Here is a 22,849-nt window from a genome sequence, read left to right on the forward strand (position 1 = left end):
ATCTAATATAAAATTGTACATAGCCCGAATATAGACACGTGCGTATGCATACGCGTGTACACGTACGTATAAGTATACAGACATAACCAACATCGTTCCGTGCGAACAATCGCGAATTTACCGCGAATATACCGCAAATAGTCCAAAGCCTTAGCTAATTTGTATCCGACTATGTTAGCGTAGAGATATTTTGGCTCGCGTCGAATACACAAGAAATAAATCAATTATATTCGTACACATGTCTGTTATATATGTACACTTACCAATGCCGAATCTTTCTCCCTTTTCCCCTCTTTCTCTGCCTCTATCCGAGAAGAGGACGAAGCAACTTCGACAAGGTGAGCGAAATCGAAAGTCAGTTTAACGACTGTCGCTCGTTGAAACCCAATTGCCTGAATGATTGGACGAGATTAAACGGAAATTTCTTCGTTTCGTTTGCCTCGAATTATAACTTGTTTTTCACGGATTTCTCGGTTACCGCGTGATCGAATCAAGGACCAAACGGTGGCGCGCGGATCAACGGTGTACACACCGTTTCGAAAATAGATGAATTCGATTCGAGATATTCGCGCGATCAACAGTTTCCTGCTCGCGAATACTTCCGCGACGCAACAATCACGCACGGCCGTGTAACACGTTCGAACGAAGCACTCTCGAACGAGAAACGTGACACACTTTCGATAACGTCTACCACAAGAATATACGCCGCAAAATTCGTCCTCGATAAACAGAAGAAACGCGAATAAGCTTTACCGCGCTCGAACAATTAAACTTTCGACGACTAACGCTCGCACCATGTGGCGTCTTCTCGCGGAGGTGAACGGAACCATAGGGAGCGTGGCGCTACTGTCGCGTCACGTGACCACTCTACGATTCCCCGCGAAATTTCAAAATGGTCGATACCGTATGGGCGCAAAGACACGAGCAACTATCATCGTTCATGGCACGATTCGAAACTTTTATTACGACATTATAAATGCACAAAAACATCTTAAAAATATGTGTGTATGCGTGAACGTGTGTATAATCATGCGACGTATAATCGAGAGAATAACAGATTTAATTACAGCTTCGAGAATGAACGGAGCTACGCGGATTATATTCGCTAGGGTTCCAATATCTTTCATTTATTTTTTTTTTTTTCCTCTTTCTTTTCTTCTTATATTTGTGAATAGGAATTTTTACGCGATCGAACAAGCAGACTTCGCACCAAGCAACGTAACAAAACTAGAAAATAGAATGATTATCTAAATGATTCTGAAACGAGCTTTGAGAAAGCTGTTTCGCTATTCTTACCCTTGGATCGTTTAACGAAAAATTGTTTGAAAAAGCAAAGTGGCGGTAAACGAGTGTGCCTGTTCGTCGCGACCATGTCGAAAACTGCATAAACTGTACCGTTCTCTACCCCTTACCTTTGAAAAGAAAGTCCAACGAGAAATGATGGACAGACCGTGACGGATAAAACGGACATACCAAAGGAGAAGAGAGCAAAAAACGCGAAAGGTAAAAGGAACGAATGGTAAACGATCGTGGAAAAAAAAAATCAATGGGAAAGCAAAGAAGTCGATAGATGAGAAACCTAAAGGAGCGGAGACAAAGACAGAGAAAGATAGATATCAATGGAAAGATCGAGAATGAAATAGAGAGAGGAGATAGAGAGAAAGTGAAAGAAAAAAATAGAGACCCAGAGATATCAATGCCTATATCGAACGGTCCATTGACAGAGGTATCGGTTCTGTGTGTCTCTATTAAGAAACAAGACGACACAATTCTTGTAAAATCAACTCTCACTTATTTGATATTTTTCTATAATCATCCGTGAAACGAGGGTTCGAGCGATCGAGCAAGCCGCGGATCGATCTACGCATTCGCGATGATACGAATGGAATCGAGTCGAAGGGTGTTCGATCACCGAACCACGCGTTTTCCATCGTCTTCGAGGCAACTGTCGCTATCTTATTATTTTCCCTCGAGATCGTTCGTTAGCGACGATCGACGGTTCCTCCAACGTACACGCGTCAAGCCTTTGTTCGATCATCCTTACGCGCGGTACCTCGTTTCGCAACGTTCGATTCGAATCGTGTAGAAGCTGAAGAGAACGCTACGAAAGGTGTCACGCGGCACGGTGACGAGAAAAAGTGTGTCTCACCTACTCGATCACGAGTAGACGATAGAGCAGAAAGTAGAGGAAGAAGAAGAAAAAGAAGAATCATCGCCTACGCGTTTACGCGGTCGATTCCATGTCGAATCTCTTTTCTTCGTGTCCTTCCTTCCTTCCTTTCTTCTTCCATCAATTTTTTTTTTTTCAATTTCTTTTTCTCTAATTTTTTTGGTACAAAAATAGATCTCGAGCACAGGTTACGTAGTCTCGCGCTAGAACATTTAGGATCTAAAGGAAACTCTGGAACGCGTCGCTGATTCGAACCAGAGCAGAAATTGCGCGAGGGTTATTTTGGACATATCGATAAATTGGCGTTGAACGAGCCACGCTCCTGGAACCACCGTATACGTTAATGATTGTTACACCAGCCGTTGAACGGAGGTTGGACCGTAAACGAGGTGGCGGATAAGAGCGAAGCATCGCATCGACGAGACTACGTAATTTCGCCCGATCGAAGAACAAGATTGGATCCACCCGCTGAATAAGGGGGCGAGAACTACGAGAACTACGATATTTACTTATTTATTTTGGAACGCGCTTAATTCAGACGTAACTCATATGTATTCGATTTGTTCGATATACTCGCAAACTCGTGTCTTTCCGTTACTGGACGATCGGGGATGGTCGATGGTAATGGAGGAAATACGATTCGAACCCTCTTACGAGTACAACGGTATCGCTGTGGACCTCTACTCGATCGATCTCTCTCGTGCTCTTTACTCTAGATTTTCAAGTGAAAACGAATGGATAAGAAAGGTATAAGGAGCGATATCTTTGTAACCTGGAAGATTGTCGTCGTTTCCTTTTACCTCGGCCTCCGTGGTCGAACGTATTCGCTGGTCGCTTGCCGAATTGCCAACGCGAAGCGTATAAAAAACAAGACACCCACCTAACCGTCCAGGTCGACGCGAGCCGATCACCTACCTCTACGACACATTACGCGCAGTTTATATCGACAGGTAATTAACCCTACGATCGAGCGTCGGCAAGCAAGCCGACCGAAAACAGAGAAATCGAGGAGGAAAACGGTTCGCGGCGGGGATCGAGCGAAAATTCAAGATTCTCGCCTTTTTTCTTTTGCGTTCGGTCGAAAGCTTATCCCATTCGAAGTTTCACGGAGGTTTTACCAATTTCATTGGGCTCGATCGTTCTCGGTCTCGTTCTCGTCCTCGATAACGCGAGCCGATACGGGCCCGATAAAAAAAGCGTATATCACCGAATGCGAGGATTTCAGGCACGAAAAGAGCTTTTTTTTTTCTTCAGGAAGTACCGAGGCGTTGCCCTTCCACAGTCTCGGGGCTCGAAGAGGAAGCGGAGCGGGCTATTCTGATTTCGCGAGCTGTGAACGCGTCGGAAACGAAACGACCAAGCGTCGCGCGATCGTCAAGCTTCGATCGCTGAACGATCGGATCGACTGGAACGATTCAACGATGAACGAGTAACGCAAACTTGCCGGCAAACGATCGAACGAAGAGATAAAAGGCACGTTGGTCGTTATTCGTCCAACGTTTTCAACGTCTAGGGCGGTGATCACTTGCCCGCCAGCACCGAATTACCCGTAACAGTCGTCAACGACTCGATCTATCCTCGCCTCGCACTTCGTTAATTATTATATGTTAGTCGTTAATTTTATTATCGACACGAAATTTATCGAGCACGTAACGTCGGAGCAGACGAATCGACCTCTCTCAAAAAAGGTACTCCATATTCGTGCTTCGATTGTATCGATCGGTTATAATTCCCTGTACGTGTATATGTATGTTGCTGTATGTATACGTACGTGTGACCTGTGTGAAGGGTGTAAATTTACGTTACGCCGATACGATACGATAACGTTCGCATCGCTGATCGATTTCAATCCGTCTCGTAAGACGATAGAATTCAAGGACTCGACGTAACTACCTAATGTATTTCGACTACTTACGAGATTCTTTAAATCGACAAGAAGTGGAACGTTAACGAAATGCAAATAGAAATTTACAACGCGTAACGTGTAATATCCTTATAATGTTTTATATAGTATGTATACGTAGTCGTATGATGATAATAATAATAATAATAATAATAACAACAATATGTTCATTTGGAAGGCGACAGTAGAATCTACTGAAATAAACGGATAATAATAACAACATTGGTGGTAATAGGAATAATAATAATAATGTACGCGGAGAAGGAGGAGAGCAATACGAAAGTTTATCGGGTCGACCTAACCGCAGGAGGAAGCACGAGGTTTTTTAATCGCGATCGTTCGCGGTTTATCGTCTTTCTTCTTTCCTCGCCGCCTCGCCGCGTTTAAGTAAGAGAAGGATTCGCTCAACGAATCCATCGACGCCGATTCGCGCTAATATATTTTATGTAACTGGTACCGTAATCGTACGCGTCAACGAGCGAGCATGGTAGTATTTTTTTTTTTTTCCTTTTTTCTTTTTCGTTAAAAACACCTTGAAGACCGTCCGAGTCCCCTCGGACGGGATAAAAGAGAAGTTTTATATTACGTTTTATATCAACTACGACGAACGTTTCTGTAACGATAACAACTCTGAAAACGAGGAGAACGAGGGAAATTAAAGAAGAGATTTAGGACGGAAGAGAAATAGAGAGGAGAATGGAGATGACGGTGAAAGCCCTGAGTAGTGAAGAGTCGGAAGATGAACACCAGGAAATGGAATTAGAGAGAAAAAGAGAAAATAGGTGTTGTGAAGAGGTTACAACTAGCGGACGAGGAGATATCGATTTAAACGTGTTGCACGAATTCTGGATTGAGAAACGAGAAACCCATGAACTCTGTTTGGTCCAGGTTCATCATAAACAACTTGTCCGTCGGCGTTAAATCCGTGTTCTCCGAGGTGAATTGTTTGTCGAAGTTACTCACATCCTTACGATGTTTCTGTCGAACAACAGAGGAAAAGTATTGTTAGAGTAGATACCTGTTTCTTTCTCTATCCACCATCTTCGCTAGCCGATACTCACGATCTTTGGCTTGAACGGTGGTTGCACCTCGCGATTTTCAATCTTTTCCCAGTCGATTCGTCGGAAAAACGCGTGACCACGTACGTCTTCCTCGCCTCGGAGTCCACAGCCGAGTCGTTTCAGCGGATTCTTCGTGAGAAACTGAAAGCACGAAAACAAGATGGTTATCGCCTTTCGCCTTAACTCGTAAACAGGCGTTAAACGAATCCACTTTCTTTCGCCCGAAATACCTTGAAGGCTAAAAGAACGCTTACCGCTTTACAAATTTCTTTCGCCTCCTTCGACAAACTCTTCGGATAACTGACGTTGTGATCGGTAATGGCGGCAAACAGCTCCTCCTCGTACTCTCCGTCGAACGGAGGTTGTCCGACCAACATTTCGTACAACAACACGCCGTACGCCCACCAGTCGACCGACTTACCGTACGGTTGGTACAATATAATCTGCAAAGAGCGAGGGAATCGATACCAAACACCTGTTGTACACGCGTTCAATCACCGAAAGATTGGTCGTCGAGGGAATCGGAGACTTACTTCGGGGGCGATGTAGTCGGGTGTTCCGCAAAAGGTTTTCGTAGTTTTGTCACCGTTGATGCCTTCCTTGCACATTCCGAAGTCCGCGATCTTGATGTGACCGTCGTGATCCAGCAAAACGTTGTCCAACTTCAGATCTCGATAGATGATACCTCGGCCGTGAAGGAAGAAAAGACCGATCGCTATTTCGGACGCGTAAAATCTACAGGGCGGGGAAAGAAAACTCTTTACGTATCGCGGAATGCCGTTTCACGACTGGCGAGAAACTTGTGTTACGACGGATCGAGGAAGCGAGGAAACTCACACTGCCACCGGTTCCTTGAATTTGCCGCACTGCTGTATCTGATACATCAAATCCCCGCCGTTCACGTACTCCATGACGAAGTAAAGCCGGTCCATGGTTTGGAAACAGGAGTGCAGTTGCACGAAGAACGGCGGTTTGGTGGACAACGCTAGAACGCGTTTCTCGACCATCGTGCACTCCACGTCGTCGTCCTGGATGATGATGTCCTTCTTCAAGATCTTGATCGCGTACAACTCGTCCGTGCCTTTCCTCTCCGCCAGCATCACCTTTAATTCGATCCTCGCAATTAACGCGATCCTACCGATTAACGTATTAGCGCGCTAATTCTGGCTAGTAAATAACGAAGAGAAAGAGAAAAGGGATTCCGTTATTTATTAGCCAGCCGCGGAAGGATAACTGACTTTTCCAAAGCTGCCCTTGCCGAGGACCGTGAGGAAGTTGAAGTCGCTCGCCCTGATCAAGTCGCTCTTGCCCATGTTGTGTGGCACTTCCTTGTCGTGGGTCGACGTGGATTTCTTTGTCACCGAGGTCTTCTACGAACAAAAGTTTGTCAAAGGGAATGTTAATCACGTAGAATCGTTCGATGCAAACGTACTCGCATTTTCACTTTCAACTCGGCAAGATCCACCCCCTCTTCCGGTACAGGTACATTGTAATATTCTCCTTCTTCTTGCGTGAGCAGTTTGAACCAGCCGCTGGCGGGCGCTTTGATAAGTTCCGATATACCGAAGGAAAGAGAGCCCATGAAATCGTTTCTCGACGTTCGATCCCAGTCCCAAACTTCGATCAACAGTCGCCTGTCCTTGTCCTCGGGCTTCAGATCGCTGAAATCAGAAATCCTCGTCGTTTCTCATTCTCGTCGATCCGTCGAAATACCTGGAGACACTTACAATGTGATCGTCTCGTTCCATTCGGGATTCAACGAAGACTTGATCGTCTTCGTTTTCTTCTTCACGTTGTCCGAATCTGGGATTAATTTCAGCTTCACGTAGGGATCCGACAAGCCATTCGGATCCATCGGAATCAGATTTCGGCCTTGTTTCACTGCAATCGGCCGGCAACGGTCAAACAGCGTTCGTTCGCGAGCAAAGAAACGGAGAACACTCGATTCGATCCGTCATAGTCTTTCGACGTTTCTTTAAAATCCCTATTTAATTGACTGATCTGCTCGTCAAAGTATCTTCTCTACGATATAATAATCGCTTCAACAGCTGTTTAACGGAACCGTCGATAAATCGATCGAAGGATATTTTTAATAGCAATCGTCGCGGGAAAGTGCGGAACGAACTAAATATCCGTTTACAAACTGTAAACGCGTTTCGTGCACGCTCGATCGAGTCGGAAAGCTTACAGTATATACGGAATTACCACCGGCTATAAATAACCTGCTTTCTAGCTTGTAACCACGCTTTTCGACTGTTACGACACTTCCGTGTTGACTGTAATTTTCATGAATCTTCCTAATCGTTACCTTTTATTCCTTCTCTCGTTAAATACCCGACAACTTTCGATACTTTCCGATAACGAGCGCTTTCTCCGTTTCTATGCCAACGACAATGCTTTCCTTCTTCTTCCGGTATTACCTCTCCAAGTGACCCAACTCGAGCTCTAACGAGATCGAGTGGCCATTTAAAGGGGCAATATACAGTGATCCAGAAGGAAGCCGAGAAAAACACCTACCTTCGACGATGAGCTTGTTTCCGGAACAGCTGATGTGCAAGAACATACGACCGCGTCTTTCGGTATGGTCGCATCCACAGAGATTCGGCACGCTCTCCTCGCATCGTTTGTGTACGTTCATGTCGCATGCTAGGTCATTAGATCATCATCGATTATCGTCATCGTTCGACATTCTGTGGTACGTTTACGTTTTAGCCGAAACGCCACTTCGATTTAGATTACTATATACTCGGCATTCTTTTCTCTTTTCTTTTCTTTTCTTTTCTTTTCTTTTCTTTTCTTTCCAATCTCTTTTCATCAAAAAATGTTGATTCGAGCAGCGAGGTGCAGGATAAGCGCGGTCCATCGCGCGTTTCGTTCGCTATCGAAACTGCAGCTGTCGACCGTCTGCCTATTTCCCTCGTTCGATCCTTCGAAACGTAGCTCACGCCCGTTCATATTCCGGCGACAAAACCCCGCGAAAATTCGCCGTCAGTCGCGGCTGCAGTCGAGAGTGGACACGCGCGCGAGACTCGACGAACAAATCGTTTGAAAATCATGCACGGACGACGAAGGGTTCGTGCTTGAATCGCAAAATAATCAGAAATTCTTGTTCAAATCACGAGAAGGTTACCGCGATCCTTCGCTGATCCGATTTCGCGCCTCCAACTTCCTCTTTACTTCCGTTCCCCTTTCAAAGCGTAAGGCTTCGGATCGATCGATAACACCTCTCGTAATTCTCGTGATTGCGGAAGTCGAAATAAACGAAAAGCGGCGTCTAATTACGACTAGATAACGTACAACTACGAGAAGCTAGGAGAAACTACGATCAAAAGAACACCATCGATCATCTAACGCGACCGTCAACGAAAAACTTATTAGATTCGCGCAAGTTGCAATAATTTTCAGCGATAACGTAAAACGCAGCGTTGCGAACTGATCTATCCGCGAGTAAGGCGAATCGGTAAGAAACTAAAGAATCTCTGGCAAAACGAGGAAAATATTACGTTCACCCGGTAATTAAATAATAGAAGGCTAATCTACGTCTATATACAATACGTGTACGACACAACTATCAGCATGCACGAGGACAACAAGAGTGTATCGCGTGTACCGTTTGGATCTGCGAACTCGCGAACACACAGCTATCGTAGATATCTATATATATATATATACACAACGTTGCAAAAATAAAAAAAAGAAGAAAAAAATAATGTGTTCTACTTAGGGTATGTACAAGATAAGAGATAGAGTATCTGCGAGGGTGCGGTCAAAATGGGCAAAGAGCAAACGGAGTGTGGGTGATGAGCAAGCGGGTATAGCTAAGAGGCGGAAAATCCAAACGTTCTCCTTCGAAACGGACCAAAACGATTTGACAAAAAAACGTACAACAAACGGGAAAAGGTGTGCAGCGTAACCGGCGACCGTCGAACCAAACAATGAGCAATAACTGTAACGTGTATCTTGCAACCAGGCGGTTAAGGGAGTATGTATATTCGATAGGGAGAAACAGGTATTCATGCGAAAAACGTTGATAATTTGCTAAAGTATCGCATCGATCTTTACGTCCACGGAAACTGTATCGATCGGCGAGAGACCGTTGTTGCTTCGTGACAGGAGATCGTGACTCGTTCACGGTTCTACGGATGATCAAACTCCGCGCCGGTATGGTCGTTTCGCAAAAGCTAAGTAACACGTAAGTTTACGAAGGAGCAGCTCGAGTCGATAGGAGGTAAAGCCGGAAACTTTGAAAGAATAACGAGGAAGGCCTGTAGTTTAACGACGTCTCGTCGGTGGTCGCAAGTTTCTACGAGACTAGTCAAGCTTGCGAAGGCGAAATAACGGGGATAAAGGATGATCCGTTGGAGGGAATAGGAGATTACAAAGTCGAAAGGCAGTGCGATGTAGGTACTCTCGATACAGGGGACAAACGATTCGACTTTGCTCGTGGGACAAGTACTAAAACGCTATAGAAGAGTTTCGATCTGGTCTGGCGGGAGTGAAAGATATACCCTCTGTGAATCGTGGATAGAGCTAGCCGGTGATCTACGACGGGTATCGTCTTCGATTCGAGCCTGCAGCATTTTCAAGCTGATAGAACGGGAAAGGGAACCGAATTGAATTTCCAATCGATAGAAAGCCGAGTATTATGCGTAGGGTGAACGTTTTCGACTGCATAACATCGAAACCGGGTTACCCTTTTCCACTCGAATCTAGACGATCGCGAACTCCTGTTTCCGACGGGCCGTCTACGAGAGGGCAAACGCGTGCGAAAAACTTAGCCGCTCGCGAAATCATTTCGTTTTCTTTCGTTTTGTTTTGTTTCGTTTCTTTTTCTTTTCTTGTCTTTTCGCTTTCTTTCATTTTAACCCTTTCAGCCCTCGATACTTGGCGGCGCGCCTACGCTGTGGACCAAATACTTTACGCTTTGAAAACTATGCCCGGATTATTTGGTTGAAACCGTACGGTCTTTTAGAAAGTTTCGAATACGCCTTAGTCCACAGCGAGCGTTTTCGAGTATTGTAGGACCCAGGTACGCGTTTCGTAATCGTGAAAGGGTTAATGCTTGGTTAACTACCTGAACATTTAAGTCCCTGATGCGAGATACCGTGAAGCATCGAGCCGCAGTGGTCGCAGAAGGTTGGCGTCAGGTACGTGAAAACATCCCATTTGTGTGCGGTGCTCATCTGGGAACAAGAAACAACGGTCCGGGGATGCCCGGTCCTTCATTGTGTTCTGATGATTTTTTTCGAGAAACGAGTCGATGCGCCTATCGAATGACGAAAACGTATCTCTCTCCTACGATTTGCTGTAAGAATAATCTTTCTAATCGCGATCGGGCGATGAATCGAGAAGATGAACACGCTCCTAGAAATCGTGCTAACTTTGTGCTTTGCGTAAAAAAGGGAAGAAGACTGAAGTTTCGATATTCCAGGCTGATCCGACGACCTTAAGCTCCGTTCAAAGATCGCGGTTCGCGATATTCGATGTAGGAATAAAGTCGGAGAAAAAAGGGACGTTCTCGAAGGAAAGGTTGTCGTCCCTCGATTCTCAGCCGGAAACGGAAGAGAACTCGTGTTCCGCGAGTAAACCTACTTTACAGCGAAAGGATAGGCCGTTCCCATGGAACCCGTTAAACTCGCGCTTTCCTGTCGAAATTGAATTCGACGCGACCCCGTTCTCTCGATTCTTAGCTTCTATTCCTCCTCAGAAGACCTGCTCGCGAAACACGATTAAAGGGTAAGAATGGTGAAACCGGGAGACGCGGGTCGCGACGACCAGAGAAACGAAGAGAGGAAAAAAAAAGAAGAGACGAGAGAAGCAGGAGCAAATTAGGCGTTACTTCGGACGCGTTCTTTCGTTTCAATTTTCCAACCTCGAGATTCCTCCAGGGGTTTAATTAATTTCCACGCCGTTCTTTTTTCAGCTCGCGCTACTTTCAGCTTCTTTTTTCTCCTCTCGACTACGCGTTTCGTCGCCTAATTTTCATCCGGCTTTCAAGCTCGTTCGCGACGCTCCGCTTTTAATTATCCGTACGCGACCGAACGTCTGATATCTCGACGAGAAAGGATCACACAATCGACTCGAGTTACGCGTCACGCAAAGTACATATAGGAAAAAAAAAATAATGAAGAATCAAAGAAGAAAGTGTAAAGAGTGCGGGACAGATTAGCCGATATAGACACGCAGAAGCTGAGTAACACAAGGTACACAGACAAACTGTACAAAGAGAGAAAACGGTAGTGTCTATTTACAAGGAGATCGTTTGCAACTCGATTGATCGCGTCGAAGCGTATCCTTTCTATCGCGTATCGATACTTGTCGTGCTTTTCTCAACTAAATTCTCTTCTACGATCGAATCTATGCTCGAAAGACGTCTTCAACATGCAATCGAACGTTTCGTATATGCGATCGCGAGATCGGCAAACTTTAGTCAACTCGTCTAACGCGTCCCTGTCGGAGGAACTTTTAACGACTACTTGAGAAAACACCGTGTATTCTAACAAAGAGAATGCAGAAAGAAAAAAAAAAAAAGACAAAACACAACTCAAGCATCGTTATCCAGAGGCCAAGCCAAGTTATGTGTGTATCGTGAACGCGACTACGCGAACATCGAGGTGACGACGCGTGTTCATTTGTGCACACACGATGTAAAAGGTAAAATCGAGGAGAAGAGGTTTCAAACGTGTGAACAAGAGGAAAACGTTTCACGCGCACACGTCAAACTCGAGAAAAATGAAGAGACGAGAGAAGTTAGATAGCCTTCTAGCGATGGAAGTATCGCCGTGCAAGCTTCGAAAGCTGAATTTTCCGATGAAACTTTATTTATTTTCTTTTCTATTTATCGCTAGGTCCCATCGCTAGATTTTCTTGATCGCGGTCGTGTTATAAAAGCGAGAGAAGAGAAAACACGGGTACAATACGAAGAGAAGAAACGAAGGAGAGATTCGATCTCGCTCGCTTCTTCTCTTTTTCTTTATTCGACCGGATGTTCGAGAAAAGATCGATTTGTACCGCCGCGAAACATGTAAGTACACATTTAGAGAGAGAAACGAGGATGAAAAGGGAGAAGCTTGCCACGAACGCGATTCGTGCGGACTCGCGGATTAATTCGAAAGTACGATACGAGTCAAAGTCGAGGAAATTCTTCTTTCTTTGTTCGGGAGATAACCCGACCCGTTCATCTCGTTCGTACTTGCGAGATTCACCACCATCCCTCGTGCACGCGCAATCTTTATCATCTAATCTTTATCCTTCCCTTTCTTCGTTTTTTTTTGTATTTCTGGCGAGAGGCAAGCTTTGCGAAACAGTGTGTGTATATATACAAACAGAAGGAAGAGGAGAATTTGGAGAAGTTAGAAGAAAGTAAATAAGAAGAAGAAGATAAAGGAGAACAAGATTAATAGAAGACGAAGATTAGTGGAACAAGACGAAGAGACAAAGCAACACCACGAACAAACTGTATGGGCCAAAGAAAGAAAAAGATAATGTACGATTGGTACCAATGTGCGATAGTGTCTGTGTGTCCTTTGATATATATATATATATATTTCTTTTTCGTGTGTCTGTGTGCGTGTGACTGGTTGCGTGTTCTCGTTTAATTCTTTCCATTTTCTTTGGTTTTAATAATGATACCTTGGCACTTCATGCCCTGGTGGATGACACCATACAGAAGACTACCGCAGTGGTCACAGAACGTGGGGCTGTTGTAGGTGTTTTGCTTGAACTGGTGCTTCGTCCGCGTGTCCTGCGTTATTACACCATTACACCGTGCACACACACGCAGACTGTCGGGTGATGGCGCGGGGATCGTGATCAGGAATTGATCGTTGGATCAAGGATCGATCGACGTCGACCAATTTCCCGTCGAATGCGAAACCTTCGATTTGAAATTCGGAGAACGCCAACTTTTCGAAACGTATCTCATTTGTGCGATAGTTGGCTGGTTGAGCGCGGACAAAATTCCAGAGACAAAAGTTCTCTACTTTTAACGAAATTGTCTACGTGAATTTCGTTAGGCTCGGTAGGTGTGCTCGATCGGCTTTTCGAATACAGAGAAGCGCGGCAACTCGATTATTACCTTCTCTCGCGTAGTTCGTTAGTAGCGATATAATCGACGCCCGGACGTGCTTCGAGTTGAATCGATCGACGTCTCCTGGAACGACGCGAAATCGGCAAAGTCGACGCGCGATCGAATGGTGGGCAAGGATATACGGTTAGAGGATCGTCGAGAAATAGTCATATCTTCGAAGCACAGAAGCACGAGGAAATCAGCACCAGGGCCAAGGAAGACGCTAGGACATTGATCGTTTTAGTCGGAATTCCCAAAATTAAATAAAAAACCAGTTCGATTCCGCGTATACACGGGAACGAACGTTCCCGACTCGTCCGAACCGCACGATTCGCGATTCCCGTTTCTCATCGAACGGTGTTCCTGATAAATCTCGAGATCCGAGTCGGCAACGTTGATCCCGTTGCAACGATTTCGCTCAACGAATAATCTCTTTCAGTTCGACCCCATAATTATCCCGTGTTACAAGCGTGGTTAAACGAAGCGCAGAAAACGCTTAGGCCAATCGTGCGCGGTGCGAGAACACGTGGAAAAATGTATATAGCTCTTAGCCCCGGGGTGTTCTTTCCCTGTTTCCTCCAGCCAAGGATCATCCCTCTCGGTCGGAAAAATTCTACCACGAAACGGATAAAATATGAAATCCGTTCGATCGATCGCGCGTCACAAGTATATGCCGGCCGAGAGTTTCGTCGACGGAAAGCTCGACCTCGATATCGACCCGATGACGACCTTCCTTAACGGCTCCTTCCTTTTCTCGCAGCATCGATACGACCGCGTGGTTACTCGATCGAGATCAGAACGGCCCTCAAAACGGTCCTTTCCGTTTCGGCGCGAAGCACGCGATCGCGAAAGAACGACGGATCCTTGGCTTTGGACGAAAGAGAGAAAGGCACGGTAAAACTGTCGTCGAGAAAGAACGATAAACAAAAAGAATCGTGTGTGACGATACGTATATATATACATATATATACCCACGTATGCATATGTATATATATTGTATAAAGGGCTGCCGTTAAGTTCGAATATTCGAGCAACTGGAAATTCGAACCGATCCGATCCGAGAACTCGAAAGAAATAGAACAGGTTGAAAGAATCGTGTATAGTTGAAATTCTTTCGAGTTCCCGGTTCGGATCGGTTAGTCGAGCCGAGTGTAACTCGGCTCACCTTTTCCGAGTGTTCGAACAGCTCCGGATATACGAGCAGAGATACTCACGTCCGAATCGGCTCCTTTGTCAGCGCCAGGGCACGTGAAAGTCACGTACTCGTGACATCGTTTGTGAACGACAAAGCTGCAGACTGAAACACATGGAAAATGCAGGCCGAGTGGTCGCGCGAATACGCACCTGTGCGGTAACTCGACCAGGTCGCAGCCTTACCTTGGCATTGGTATCCCTGCTTGCCGAACCCCCTGAAACAAAGTTTTCACCGTCGCGTTAGTTCGTCGTGAAAGTTTAGAACAAACGATATTATAACATCGGGAAGTCCGTGTCGAGTGAAAAAGGAAAGTGCAAGTTTCAGGGTGCGAAACTTTGGTATAGTTGACGGATTTTGTTTTTTGAAATTATGAAGCCAAACGTCGGGTAAAATACATGAGCACCGTTCGAAAGTAGCAGCGTCGCGACGCTAGTGACGTGAAACCCTTTTCGTACGTGCAATTTACAGCTGTCCGTGTAAGTCTCGTTCGAGCGCAACGTGGACAGGACCCTTCGTCCTCTATATTTTCGCAAGATTAACACGGGTGACACATGCCTCCGACATTTATATCTCTCCTCCGATAAACGTCTAAAGCGTCGACGGAGTAGGTTTTTTGTCTCGTTTCCCGATAATTTCAAGGAAACGAGCGTATCGTGAAACGTTCGCTTCGCCGAGGTTCTCGTTCTCGAACGAGATGGAATCAATCTGCGAGAGTAAAGCGGAGAAATATGAATTTTTTTTCAGAGGAAAAGCTCACAGAAGTTAACTTCGACTGGAAATAGTGTGCTAGAATTTGGTGACGCGAAATCGACGGAAGCAACCGGCAGAACTTAACGCGCGACCAAGTGTAAAGTTTGAAAGCGTGCCGGTCGAAAAGTACAGATACCAAAAGTGCATTTTCAACCTCTACCTTTGTTTACGGGCTCTAATTTAATCGACGCTTTTATGCCGGACCGTCGCGTCGATTAAATCAGCTCCAACGAGCAAATCGATATTTCAAGGTTCTGCCCATCCAACGTCCACTTTGCTCGATCGAGTACGCGTCGCGGCCGATACCCGATACTCGATAGCCGATAGTCAATAATCGAGAACATTGCTTTCTACGATCGACTCGGAGCGCTGAAATCGAGAGATACCGATCTGCTCACCACGTGCCCGTCCGTCCAGCCGCTTTAAGATAACGGCTATCTACGTAGCCTGGCGAGAAAGAGGAAAAGAAAGGCGGGAATAGGCGGCAGGTAAGAGGAAAGGGGGTGGAGAACGCGACGAGACGCGGAATGGAAGGGAAAAGGGCGAAGAAAGGGATAAGGGTGAGAGGAGAGAAGGGGTTGAAATCCGCGATTAGCCTACATTGCTTCGAACCTCGGCTGGAAACACGCGCGACCGTATCGCGGCGGGAAGGAAGCTTCATCGCTGGGTAAAACGCGTGAAATTTGCTTGGAAATTGTTGACGACGTTATCGCGTACGACTCGTTGAAATTATTCGACGAACGGAGAAGCAACGAATCGAGAATCTCGCAGGATGGTGAGAAAAGTTTGTCGGACGGATCGTTCTCACCGAGGGTTAGCAAGGAACGGGATAAACTCGTCGCGGCCTTCGAAGCATTACCCATCCCGCTGGGACTTGTTCCGAGTGATCCCCTTCCAGCTACCCTTCGGGAACATATTTTCCTTCTCGTTAGGCGGAAAGTTTCATGGGAAAATTTCCATCGCGTTTCCATCTGACGCACGGTGGGTCTCGGTTAGACGGTGTATTCGCAGCATCGGGAAAGGGAAAACGCGAGCATCTCGTATCCTTTCGCGTTCCCGGCTTAAGCGGTAAATTAACTGGGATAACGAGTCGATAACTTCTATTTTCGATACGGACGCAGCACGGTGTGCGCGTGCCGTCGATGAACGCCCTTTGGAAAATTAAGGTCGAATTAGTCGACCGCTCCAGTCGCGCGTGTTCCGCTGAATCGAAGCCAAAAGCGACCCCGGTGACGTATCTCCGCTCGAACGCGATCCTCGAATAACGCGCGAACGTAATCCTCTTATTGGATTCGAGGGTTCCGATCCCAGCTTCGAATTCAACCTATATATTATATGTATATATCTACTATATTCGAACAAACTGATTTTACATCGAACACGCGTACGTAGTGGTAGCAGCACGGACGGACGCGCAGAGGGTAGCTGCTCGAGTGGACGGATAGACGGACGAAACTGGCTCGTACGCGCGGACGGGCCAATTTTTTCTGGTAAAATTAACCCGATATGCATGCATTCAAAGCGAAACTCGATAGGAGGCAAACGTGCAACGAGAGAGAAAATTTGCCCTGCCTCGAATACGATTTTCCACTGTAGCCCGGGGAATGGATCGATCGACGACAGCCCCTACAGCAAAAGAAAGATGCAACCAAAAAAAAAGAAAATATGACAGTCGTATCTACCAAAAACGGGAAACATTGTGGAAACAATAAATCCTAAGGCAATTCTCCTGATGATTCGACGATATTGAAAGGACTGATATTTCCCGGTTCGCGTCCTAGCTCGTAACCTTCCCCTTCCGACCGGGACCGCGACCACGTCGACGACGAGGCTGCGAATCCATCGACGAAAACCTTTTGTTCCAACCTAATTGGGTTTCCTCTCCGTTTTCATCGATTTTATTGTCTCCGCGTCTGTGACGCTAAAAATTTCTCGCTTCTTCGAGATTCGCTCGAGATCTTGGCTGACTCGCGCGAAACCCGTCGACGAATGTTGCCAGCTGAGAAGTACCTGGCCGTTTTATCGCTGGTCGCCGAACGAACGCTTCGTTTGTGGATCGCGATGGAAAATAATAGAGACTAGTAGGTGGATCGGTGCAGCGGCAGTCGGGGTATGTTTGTGGAAAGTTTTAAAGTGGTCGCGTCCAACAGGCGGTCGATTGGTCGTTCGCCAAAAATATGAATGGTTGCATCGAGGCAAAGTTTTGTTCTGCTAATTAAGCGAGAAAACGATCGGACCGATTCGCCTGACCGATGGACCAGATTTCTCAATCATCGAAGCTTTCGATACAAACCGTGGACAAAAGTTGCGCGCATAATCGGGCAGGGTAAGATTGTTTTTCTTCGCGTACCTTGCTGCGTTGCAAAAAAATACGATACGCGAAAGAGTGAGAGAAATTCTGGTCGTTTCATGGAAAATTCAACAGGCGGTTCTCGTTGGCCTTCGGCCAGAGCACGCTCGTTGCGTTGCCGAACGTGCTTTTTTAGATTCTACGATGACAAAATTCGTCGGACGTAACGAATAATCGTACCGTCCGAATTGCAGTTTCTTTGGTTCGACGGAAAAGGTTCACGAGTCGGGAAAGGAGCGGATAGAATCCGATGGCAATTGGCCGAATCCGTGTCCAGCTCGAATGGAGAACGCTCCGCGTAATCTGATATGTATTCACATACGTAGCGTCGCGGAGCGTCGCGTCGCGTCGTCGCTCCGATCGATCAGCTCGACAGGATTCCCGTGAATTTCAAAGGAATGACCAGGATCGCGGGTATCCGTGTACCGATATCCGTTTCGATCCGATCCGCAATCCCGGTTGAGCGACCGTCCGAATGCGAACGGAACGCAGACGTAGCATTACATACACTCGCTATAAAACTGCTATGCCTATTTCTCTTTCTTGAGATCTCGTTAAGGGTTGTGGGAACAAGGGTGATCGACTGCGGCCGCAAACATCCTGACTGACCCTCGTTCCTCTCCTATTTTTCACCGATTCCTCCGCGATATCGACTTTGTACCAAAGTAGACACGATGAATTACACAATGAGAGAGGACAGAATCCGTTGCCGTATCGATAGAGGTCGAGTTACGCAAACGCGAGAACGATCGAGAGTCGGATCGAACGGTACAATAGGAACAGTTGAACGGAGGCGAGGAAAGTAAAAGGTGTTCATCAAAGTGACGAAGAAAAAGAGAAACGCGCTGAGTAGTTACGTACGTACGAGGGTTCTCCGAAGCAAAAGGCTTCCTCGTAACCGATTCGATGTTACGCTTCGTTACGCGAGTCTTGGATCGCGCCAACGAAGCAACAAGATCAGAGAGCAATCCACCACCCGAAAATATATCGAATGATCCAAAAATAATAGTCTCGTTGTTCGAAGGTTTCGGCAAAGTATATTTTTCTCCTCCGCTCGTAATCTTACCGTCAATCAGTGCCGAAAGCACTTCTCGCGAAAAGTAACCGTCCTGCTTCTCTTTTATCCTCCCTTCGTTCCGTAGTAATAAAAAACAAAAAAGAAAAAAGAAGACTGCACGTTTTCCAGTAGAGCATCGTATAAGAGGGAAAATTGGAACGTTCCCAGGCGTCGAGATCGTTTGATTTCCCCGAGACAGTTTCTTCCGATATCTCAGCCGTGTAAGTGAATTTCCAGCCGACCGGAAAGATGCCGTGGAATAGTCTTGTCGACGAGGCGACGCTTATAATTCACAGAAGATAACCCTTTCCGGTTGCCAGTTACATTGTCGGATAGAAATTCAACGTTTAATCGGTAGAGGCGAAAGTCGTTGGATGAAATTCATAGAGGATAATTGGTCCCGCGAGTAGGAAAAGTTTTCCTTGCTATTCTAAGGCGTCGTTCGAGCGGAATGGAAAAGAATAAGAGGACTTTCGAAAAGAAATTCGATGGCGGGAACTCGAGGCTCGTAGGGCTGTCAGAAGCAAACGATGTCGGAAACAGAGACACATCCGAGTAATCGGGTGTGAATCGACAAATGTTTATCGAAGGGGAACCTGCCAAGCCCTTTCGACAAAATTTCTCTGCGTAATCGATTTGAAGGGAATCGCGTTCTCTTCCGGCAGGAAGGACTCGAGCTAGTTCGAAATTCGACGACGTTACGTGAAATTCGTTATTCCAGACCGCGTAACGCGATCCTCGCCAATTTAATTCCATTATTTCGCTTACGGAGCAAACGACAAAGTCGATCAGCGTGACGGCTACGCGTTCGATTAGCCGGCGGAAACCAGTTAAATTTACTCGGGACGATGTTACAAAAGAGCGAGTTTCAAAGTTTCATCGATTCGAAACGGGCCACCGCACCGTGGCGAACGGTTTCCAGGCAAAACTGGATCGCTTACCTACGGTATCGCGCCAGGAAAGCTGCGATGAAACGAGCGAGTCGTAACTGTGGCTTCGAACGAGCCCACCGGCTGTTCGAAGTAAACTTCGTCAGGCGAAACCGCATAATTCGATAACGACTTATGGTTTTAAACGCGTTACGTTGTCGCGATCGGGACACGTGATCCGCGAATCGACAGAAGCCAACGAAACGACCAGCCCCGTGCTCGACTCCTTGATCCTCCAAAACACCTTCTGCACTTCCGTTAGGTAACCACGATATTATTACTTTATTCGAAGATAAGAAATCGTCGCGTTTCCGTGATACGAATACGAATCGTTCGAACGATCTCTCGAAAGCGAAACGCGGGCAGCAACTAAAACGACCCGTATTCGATCGCATCGTTTCGAACGATCGGAGATGGGATCGCGTTTAACCGTATTTGTCGCAATTTAACCCAATTATTCGGTCGGCGTCTTAACCGCATCGAACTGGAACGATCCGAAGATAGGAGGCGAGAAGCTGTTGGCGAGTAGCTATGATTGCTTGCACGCGAAATTTTCAAATGCACGACGCTCCTTCCGTCGCGGCTCGCGAAGAAAGCTGCGACAAAAGCCATAGAAGAGTCGGATCGGAAACGTCTGTTGCTCGCGTCCATTCTGAATGGCAAAATCGATGTCGGAGAAACAAGTTAGTTTGGTTACTGGGTCGCGCGCTATTCTGCGTCAACGCTTGTAACCGTTTCGAGCGTACCGCGAACGTAAATGTTACGCGTCAGGGCGTCGTTCGAGTTACCCGTGTCTCTTCGCCAACACTTTTCACCCGATAAACTACCGTTTCCGAGCGAAGCACCCGTTCTCCCATTGTCATCTCCAACGACAAAACGCGTCGCGTTCTCTCGTTTCTCGGCCCGATTCGAAATCTTTCGCAAATTGCTTTCCCTTCTTTTTTACCACCGATTTACCAACCATCCGAAAGATGACCGGTCGTATGAGAACGTTCGAAAACCCCGCGCTCCGATTGACCTCTCGCTCGATTCGGTCGTTTCTAATTTGGACGAAGCGCGAGTATTCTCAAGGCCGAACCGTTTAACCGATGCTCGAGCTGCTCTACCGGCAGCTATCCGCTGGATTTATGTATCTTTGTGCAGAGAACGAGAGAGATGAAGGGAGAGAGAGGAAGTGAAGAGAGGGAGATGAAAACGGAGGCAATTGCGAATCTCAAAGATACACGCGTTTCCACGATTTCAGATGCTGCGATGCACGCGACATCGTAAGCCGCGGTGGTGCATGTTTGCTTTAAAGGGAAACGACAGTAGGAAAATAGAAAATCGGTTATACGGTGACCCGACTCGATTCCACTCGTAAACGAAGGGATGAATCGATAGAGGGAGAGAGGGAGAAAGAGAGACAACGAGAGAGAGTGTGTGTGTGTGTGTGTGAGAGAGAGAAGCGAAAGCGGGAGAGGAGCACGAATAAAAAGTGGACCAAGCTTGGAACGCGAACGGAAGGATGTTCGTCAGGAAATCGAGATAAAAGCGGATGAAAGGGCTCACCATATAAAGTCCTTGCAATGACTGCAGAACGTCGGTTGCTTAAAGAACCGCGGCATAAAGCTGTGGTTCTTGACGATGTAGACATTCTTCTTTTTGAGGGCTCCTTTTCTTCCGCGGAGCTTCTTGGCGAATGCGGTATTCGCATCGCCGGGTCCGAGGGAATCCTCGCACGTGTTGTTTGCTTCCTGATCGTCCGCCATCGTGCGCTCAACTGGTCGATTCTCCGGGCAAACGGTCCAAAGGAAAACCTCCGCCGCGAGTCTGTTCGCGGCTCGGACACTTCCGCGCCGCTCTTCCCCGCTGCACGGGCCCGCGGCTTTTCCTCCGCTGTCACGTCAATCGGAAGATGCACGCGCGCACACACCGATCGACCCTGCCAGGAGTCTCGAGTCTCGAGTCTCGAGTCTGCAGTCGAAACGGAGAGCAGAGTAGTCGGCCGTCCGGTCCGAGCGAACCAACCTTCAGACCTGATTTCCTGAATGTCACGGATAAACCAGGAAAAACCAGTGAATAAAATAATCAAGCCGTTCGTTTACGTTTTACGCGATTAACGAAACTGTACTTTGAACGTATTCGCGTTCAACGTGAACTCGCCACGACGTGCGACAGGTAACCTTCTCTTCACCGACGGCCACCGACGACGTCTCTCTGGCCTCGCTCGCCACCGTCGCGACCGTCGCTCCGTTACCTCCTTCTCCTCTTCCTCCTCCTCTTCCTTCGCCACCACCTCTTCCTCTTCCACCGCCGACGCTACCATTCCTCTTCCCACTCTACCCTTTACCCTCTATTTCTCCCACCCTCTAACTCTCTCTTTTCCTTCCTCTCTATCTTACATACGTATACGTTGGGGCACGCGCGTTCTCGTAACCGCCCTACCGCCCCCGCACCGACGCTGGCAAACTACACCGATAACCCGGTCGTCATCCCTCTTTCCTTTATCCCTCTCCCTCTATCACCTTTTACGTTTACCTCCTCTTCCTTTCCTTTCCTTTCCCTTCCGTTCTAAACCGTCCAACTTTCGACTACCCTTTCCTTACACCTCGAGCTTTCGTTACCCTCTTATCCAACTATCGTACCGTCCTGTCCAACTTTAGGATCTTTGTACTGCCTTTTTTTTTATTTCTCTTAGGCGAAACATCTTTCATCTTTTTTCCACTGTTTTATTTTTATTTATCTATTTTTTTTTTCAACCACTATTCTTTCTTGCAACATTTCCCCAACCCTGCTACCCCTCCCTTTTTCTCTTTCTGCATACCTATTCGCTTTACCCCTCTCTCGAATCGGCCGATAATTTTAGATTCTCGGCGCAGTACGCTCGACACTGCCACTGCTCAGCCTGCACCGCGCACTCGAATATCGACATTCGACGACCGCGAGAATCGCGAACACGCGCCGACCTGACCAAAACCTCGACAGAGTTCAGATTATACGGAGAGGGGAGAACGAATGCATCAACCAACTAACCTTTCCTTCGCATCTTTTCTTTCTTTTCTCCTTTCTTCCTTTCTCACCTGCTTACTTTGTTTATGCGACCTCTTTTGTTCTTCATTAACCCTTGAAATTTTATCTTTCGACGCATCATTGTCCGCATACTCCAACTCTTCGTCCTTTCCCTTTCCTTTACTCTTCGTTTTTCACCTACGTTAGTAATTTCATTAAACCCGTTTATTATATCCGTCTATTGCTTGGGCTCTTTACCTTCAAATTCCAAGTCTCCTTAACTCAAACCCAGATAGTCGATTGTTAGGGAAATGAGCAGCTTGTGTAATTTGAAGACGTCAGTCGACGATACTGCTGTCGGTTATTTTTAAGCTCGTT

The 22,849-nt window shown here is 46.7% G+C and overlaps 2 protein-coding genes across 8 annotated transcripts in view; both read right to left on the minus strand.

Annotated features, from left to right (window-relative positions):
• Picot (putative inorganic phosphate cotransporter protein picot) overlaps positions 1-406 on the minus strand; it is a 36,194-nt gene extending 35,788 nt beyond the window's left edge. Inside the window, exon 1 of the mRNA XM_034320338.2 lies at positions 264-406. The gene's annotated coding sequence lies outside the window, so the exon portion shown is untranslated. The remainder of the gene's footprint in view (positions 1-263) is intronic.
• Positions 407-1,121: 715 nt separating this feature from the next.
• Positions 1,122-21,675, minus strand: Pkc53E (Protein C kinase 53E). 7 transcript variants are annotated; one of them, XM_034320326.2, is made up of 13 exons: positions 21,032-21,675; positions 14,580-14,611; positions 14,417-14,499; positions 12,767-12,878; positions 7,652-7,780; positions 6,862-7,015; positions 6,567-6,795; positions 6,373-6,501; positions 5,972-6,237; positions 5,668-5,869; positions 5,389-5,577; positions 5,135-5,275; positions 1,122-5,051 (listed from the first exon to the last, which is right to left on the minus strand). In XM_034320326.2, exons 1-13 carry the CDS (start codon positions 21,229-21,231, stop codon positions 4,899-4,901), a joined length of 2,019 nt encoding a protein of 672 aa, XP_034176217.1. In that variant the 5' UTR covers positions 21,232-21,675; the 3' UTR covers positions 1,122-4,898. The 7 variants fall into 7 exon arrangements, with proteins under 7 accessions (XP_034176217.1, XP_034176215.1, XP_034176216.1 ...); XM_034320324.2 differs by having other exon boundaries at positions 6,373-6,504; positions 21,032-21,674; XM_034320325.2 differs by lacking the exon at positions 12,767-12,878 and adding an exon at positions 10,209-10,317 and having other exon boundaries at positions 6,373-6,504; positions 21,032-21,673.
• Between the last annotated feature and the right edge of the window lie 1,174 nt (positions 21,676-22,849).

The sequence above is a fragment of the Osmia lignaria genome, chromosome 13 (genome assembly GCF_051020975.1).
Source record: "Osmia lignaria lignaria isolate PbOS001 chromosome 13, iyOsmLign1, whole genome shotgun sequence".
In the NCBI taxonomy this organism is placed as follows: domain Eukaryota; kingdom Metazoa; phylum Arthropoda; class Insecta; order Hymenoptera; family Megachilidae; genus Osmia; species Osmia lignaria.

Bases quoted from the DNA above. Each gene is read 5' to 3' on its own strand.
- Pkc53E (XM_034320324.2), bottom strand. From the start codon at position 21,231: ATGGCGGACGATCAGGAAGCAAACAACACGTGCGAGGATTCCCTCGGA. The intron at 14,612-21,031 runs GTGAGCCCTTTC...ACTTTGTTTCAG, and splicing joins CATTGCAAGGACTTTATATG to GGGGTTCGGCAAGCAGGGAT. The intron at 7,781-12,766 runs GTATCATTATTA...CTAATGACCTAG, and splicing joins CCAGGGCATGAAGTGCCAAG to CATGCGACATGAACGTACAC.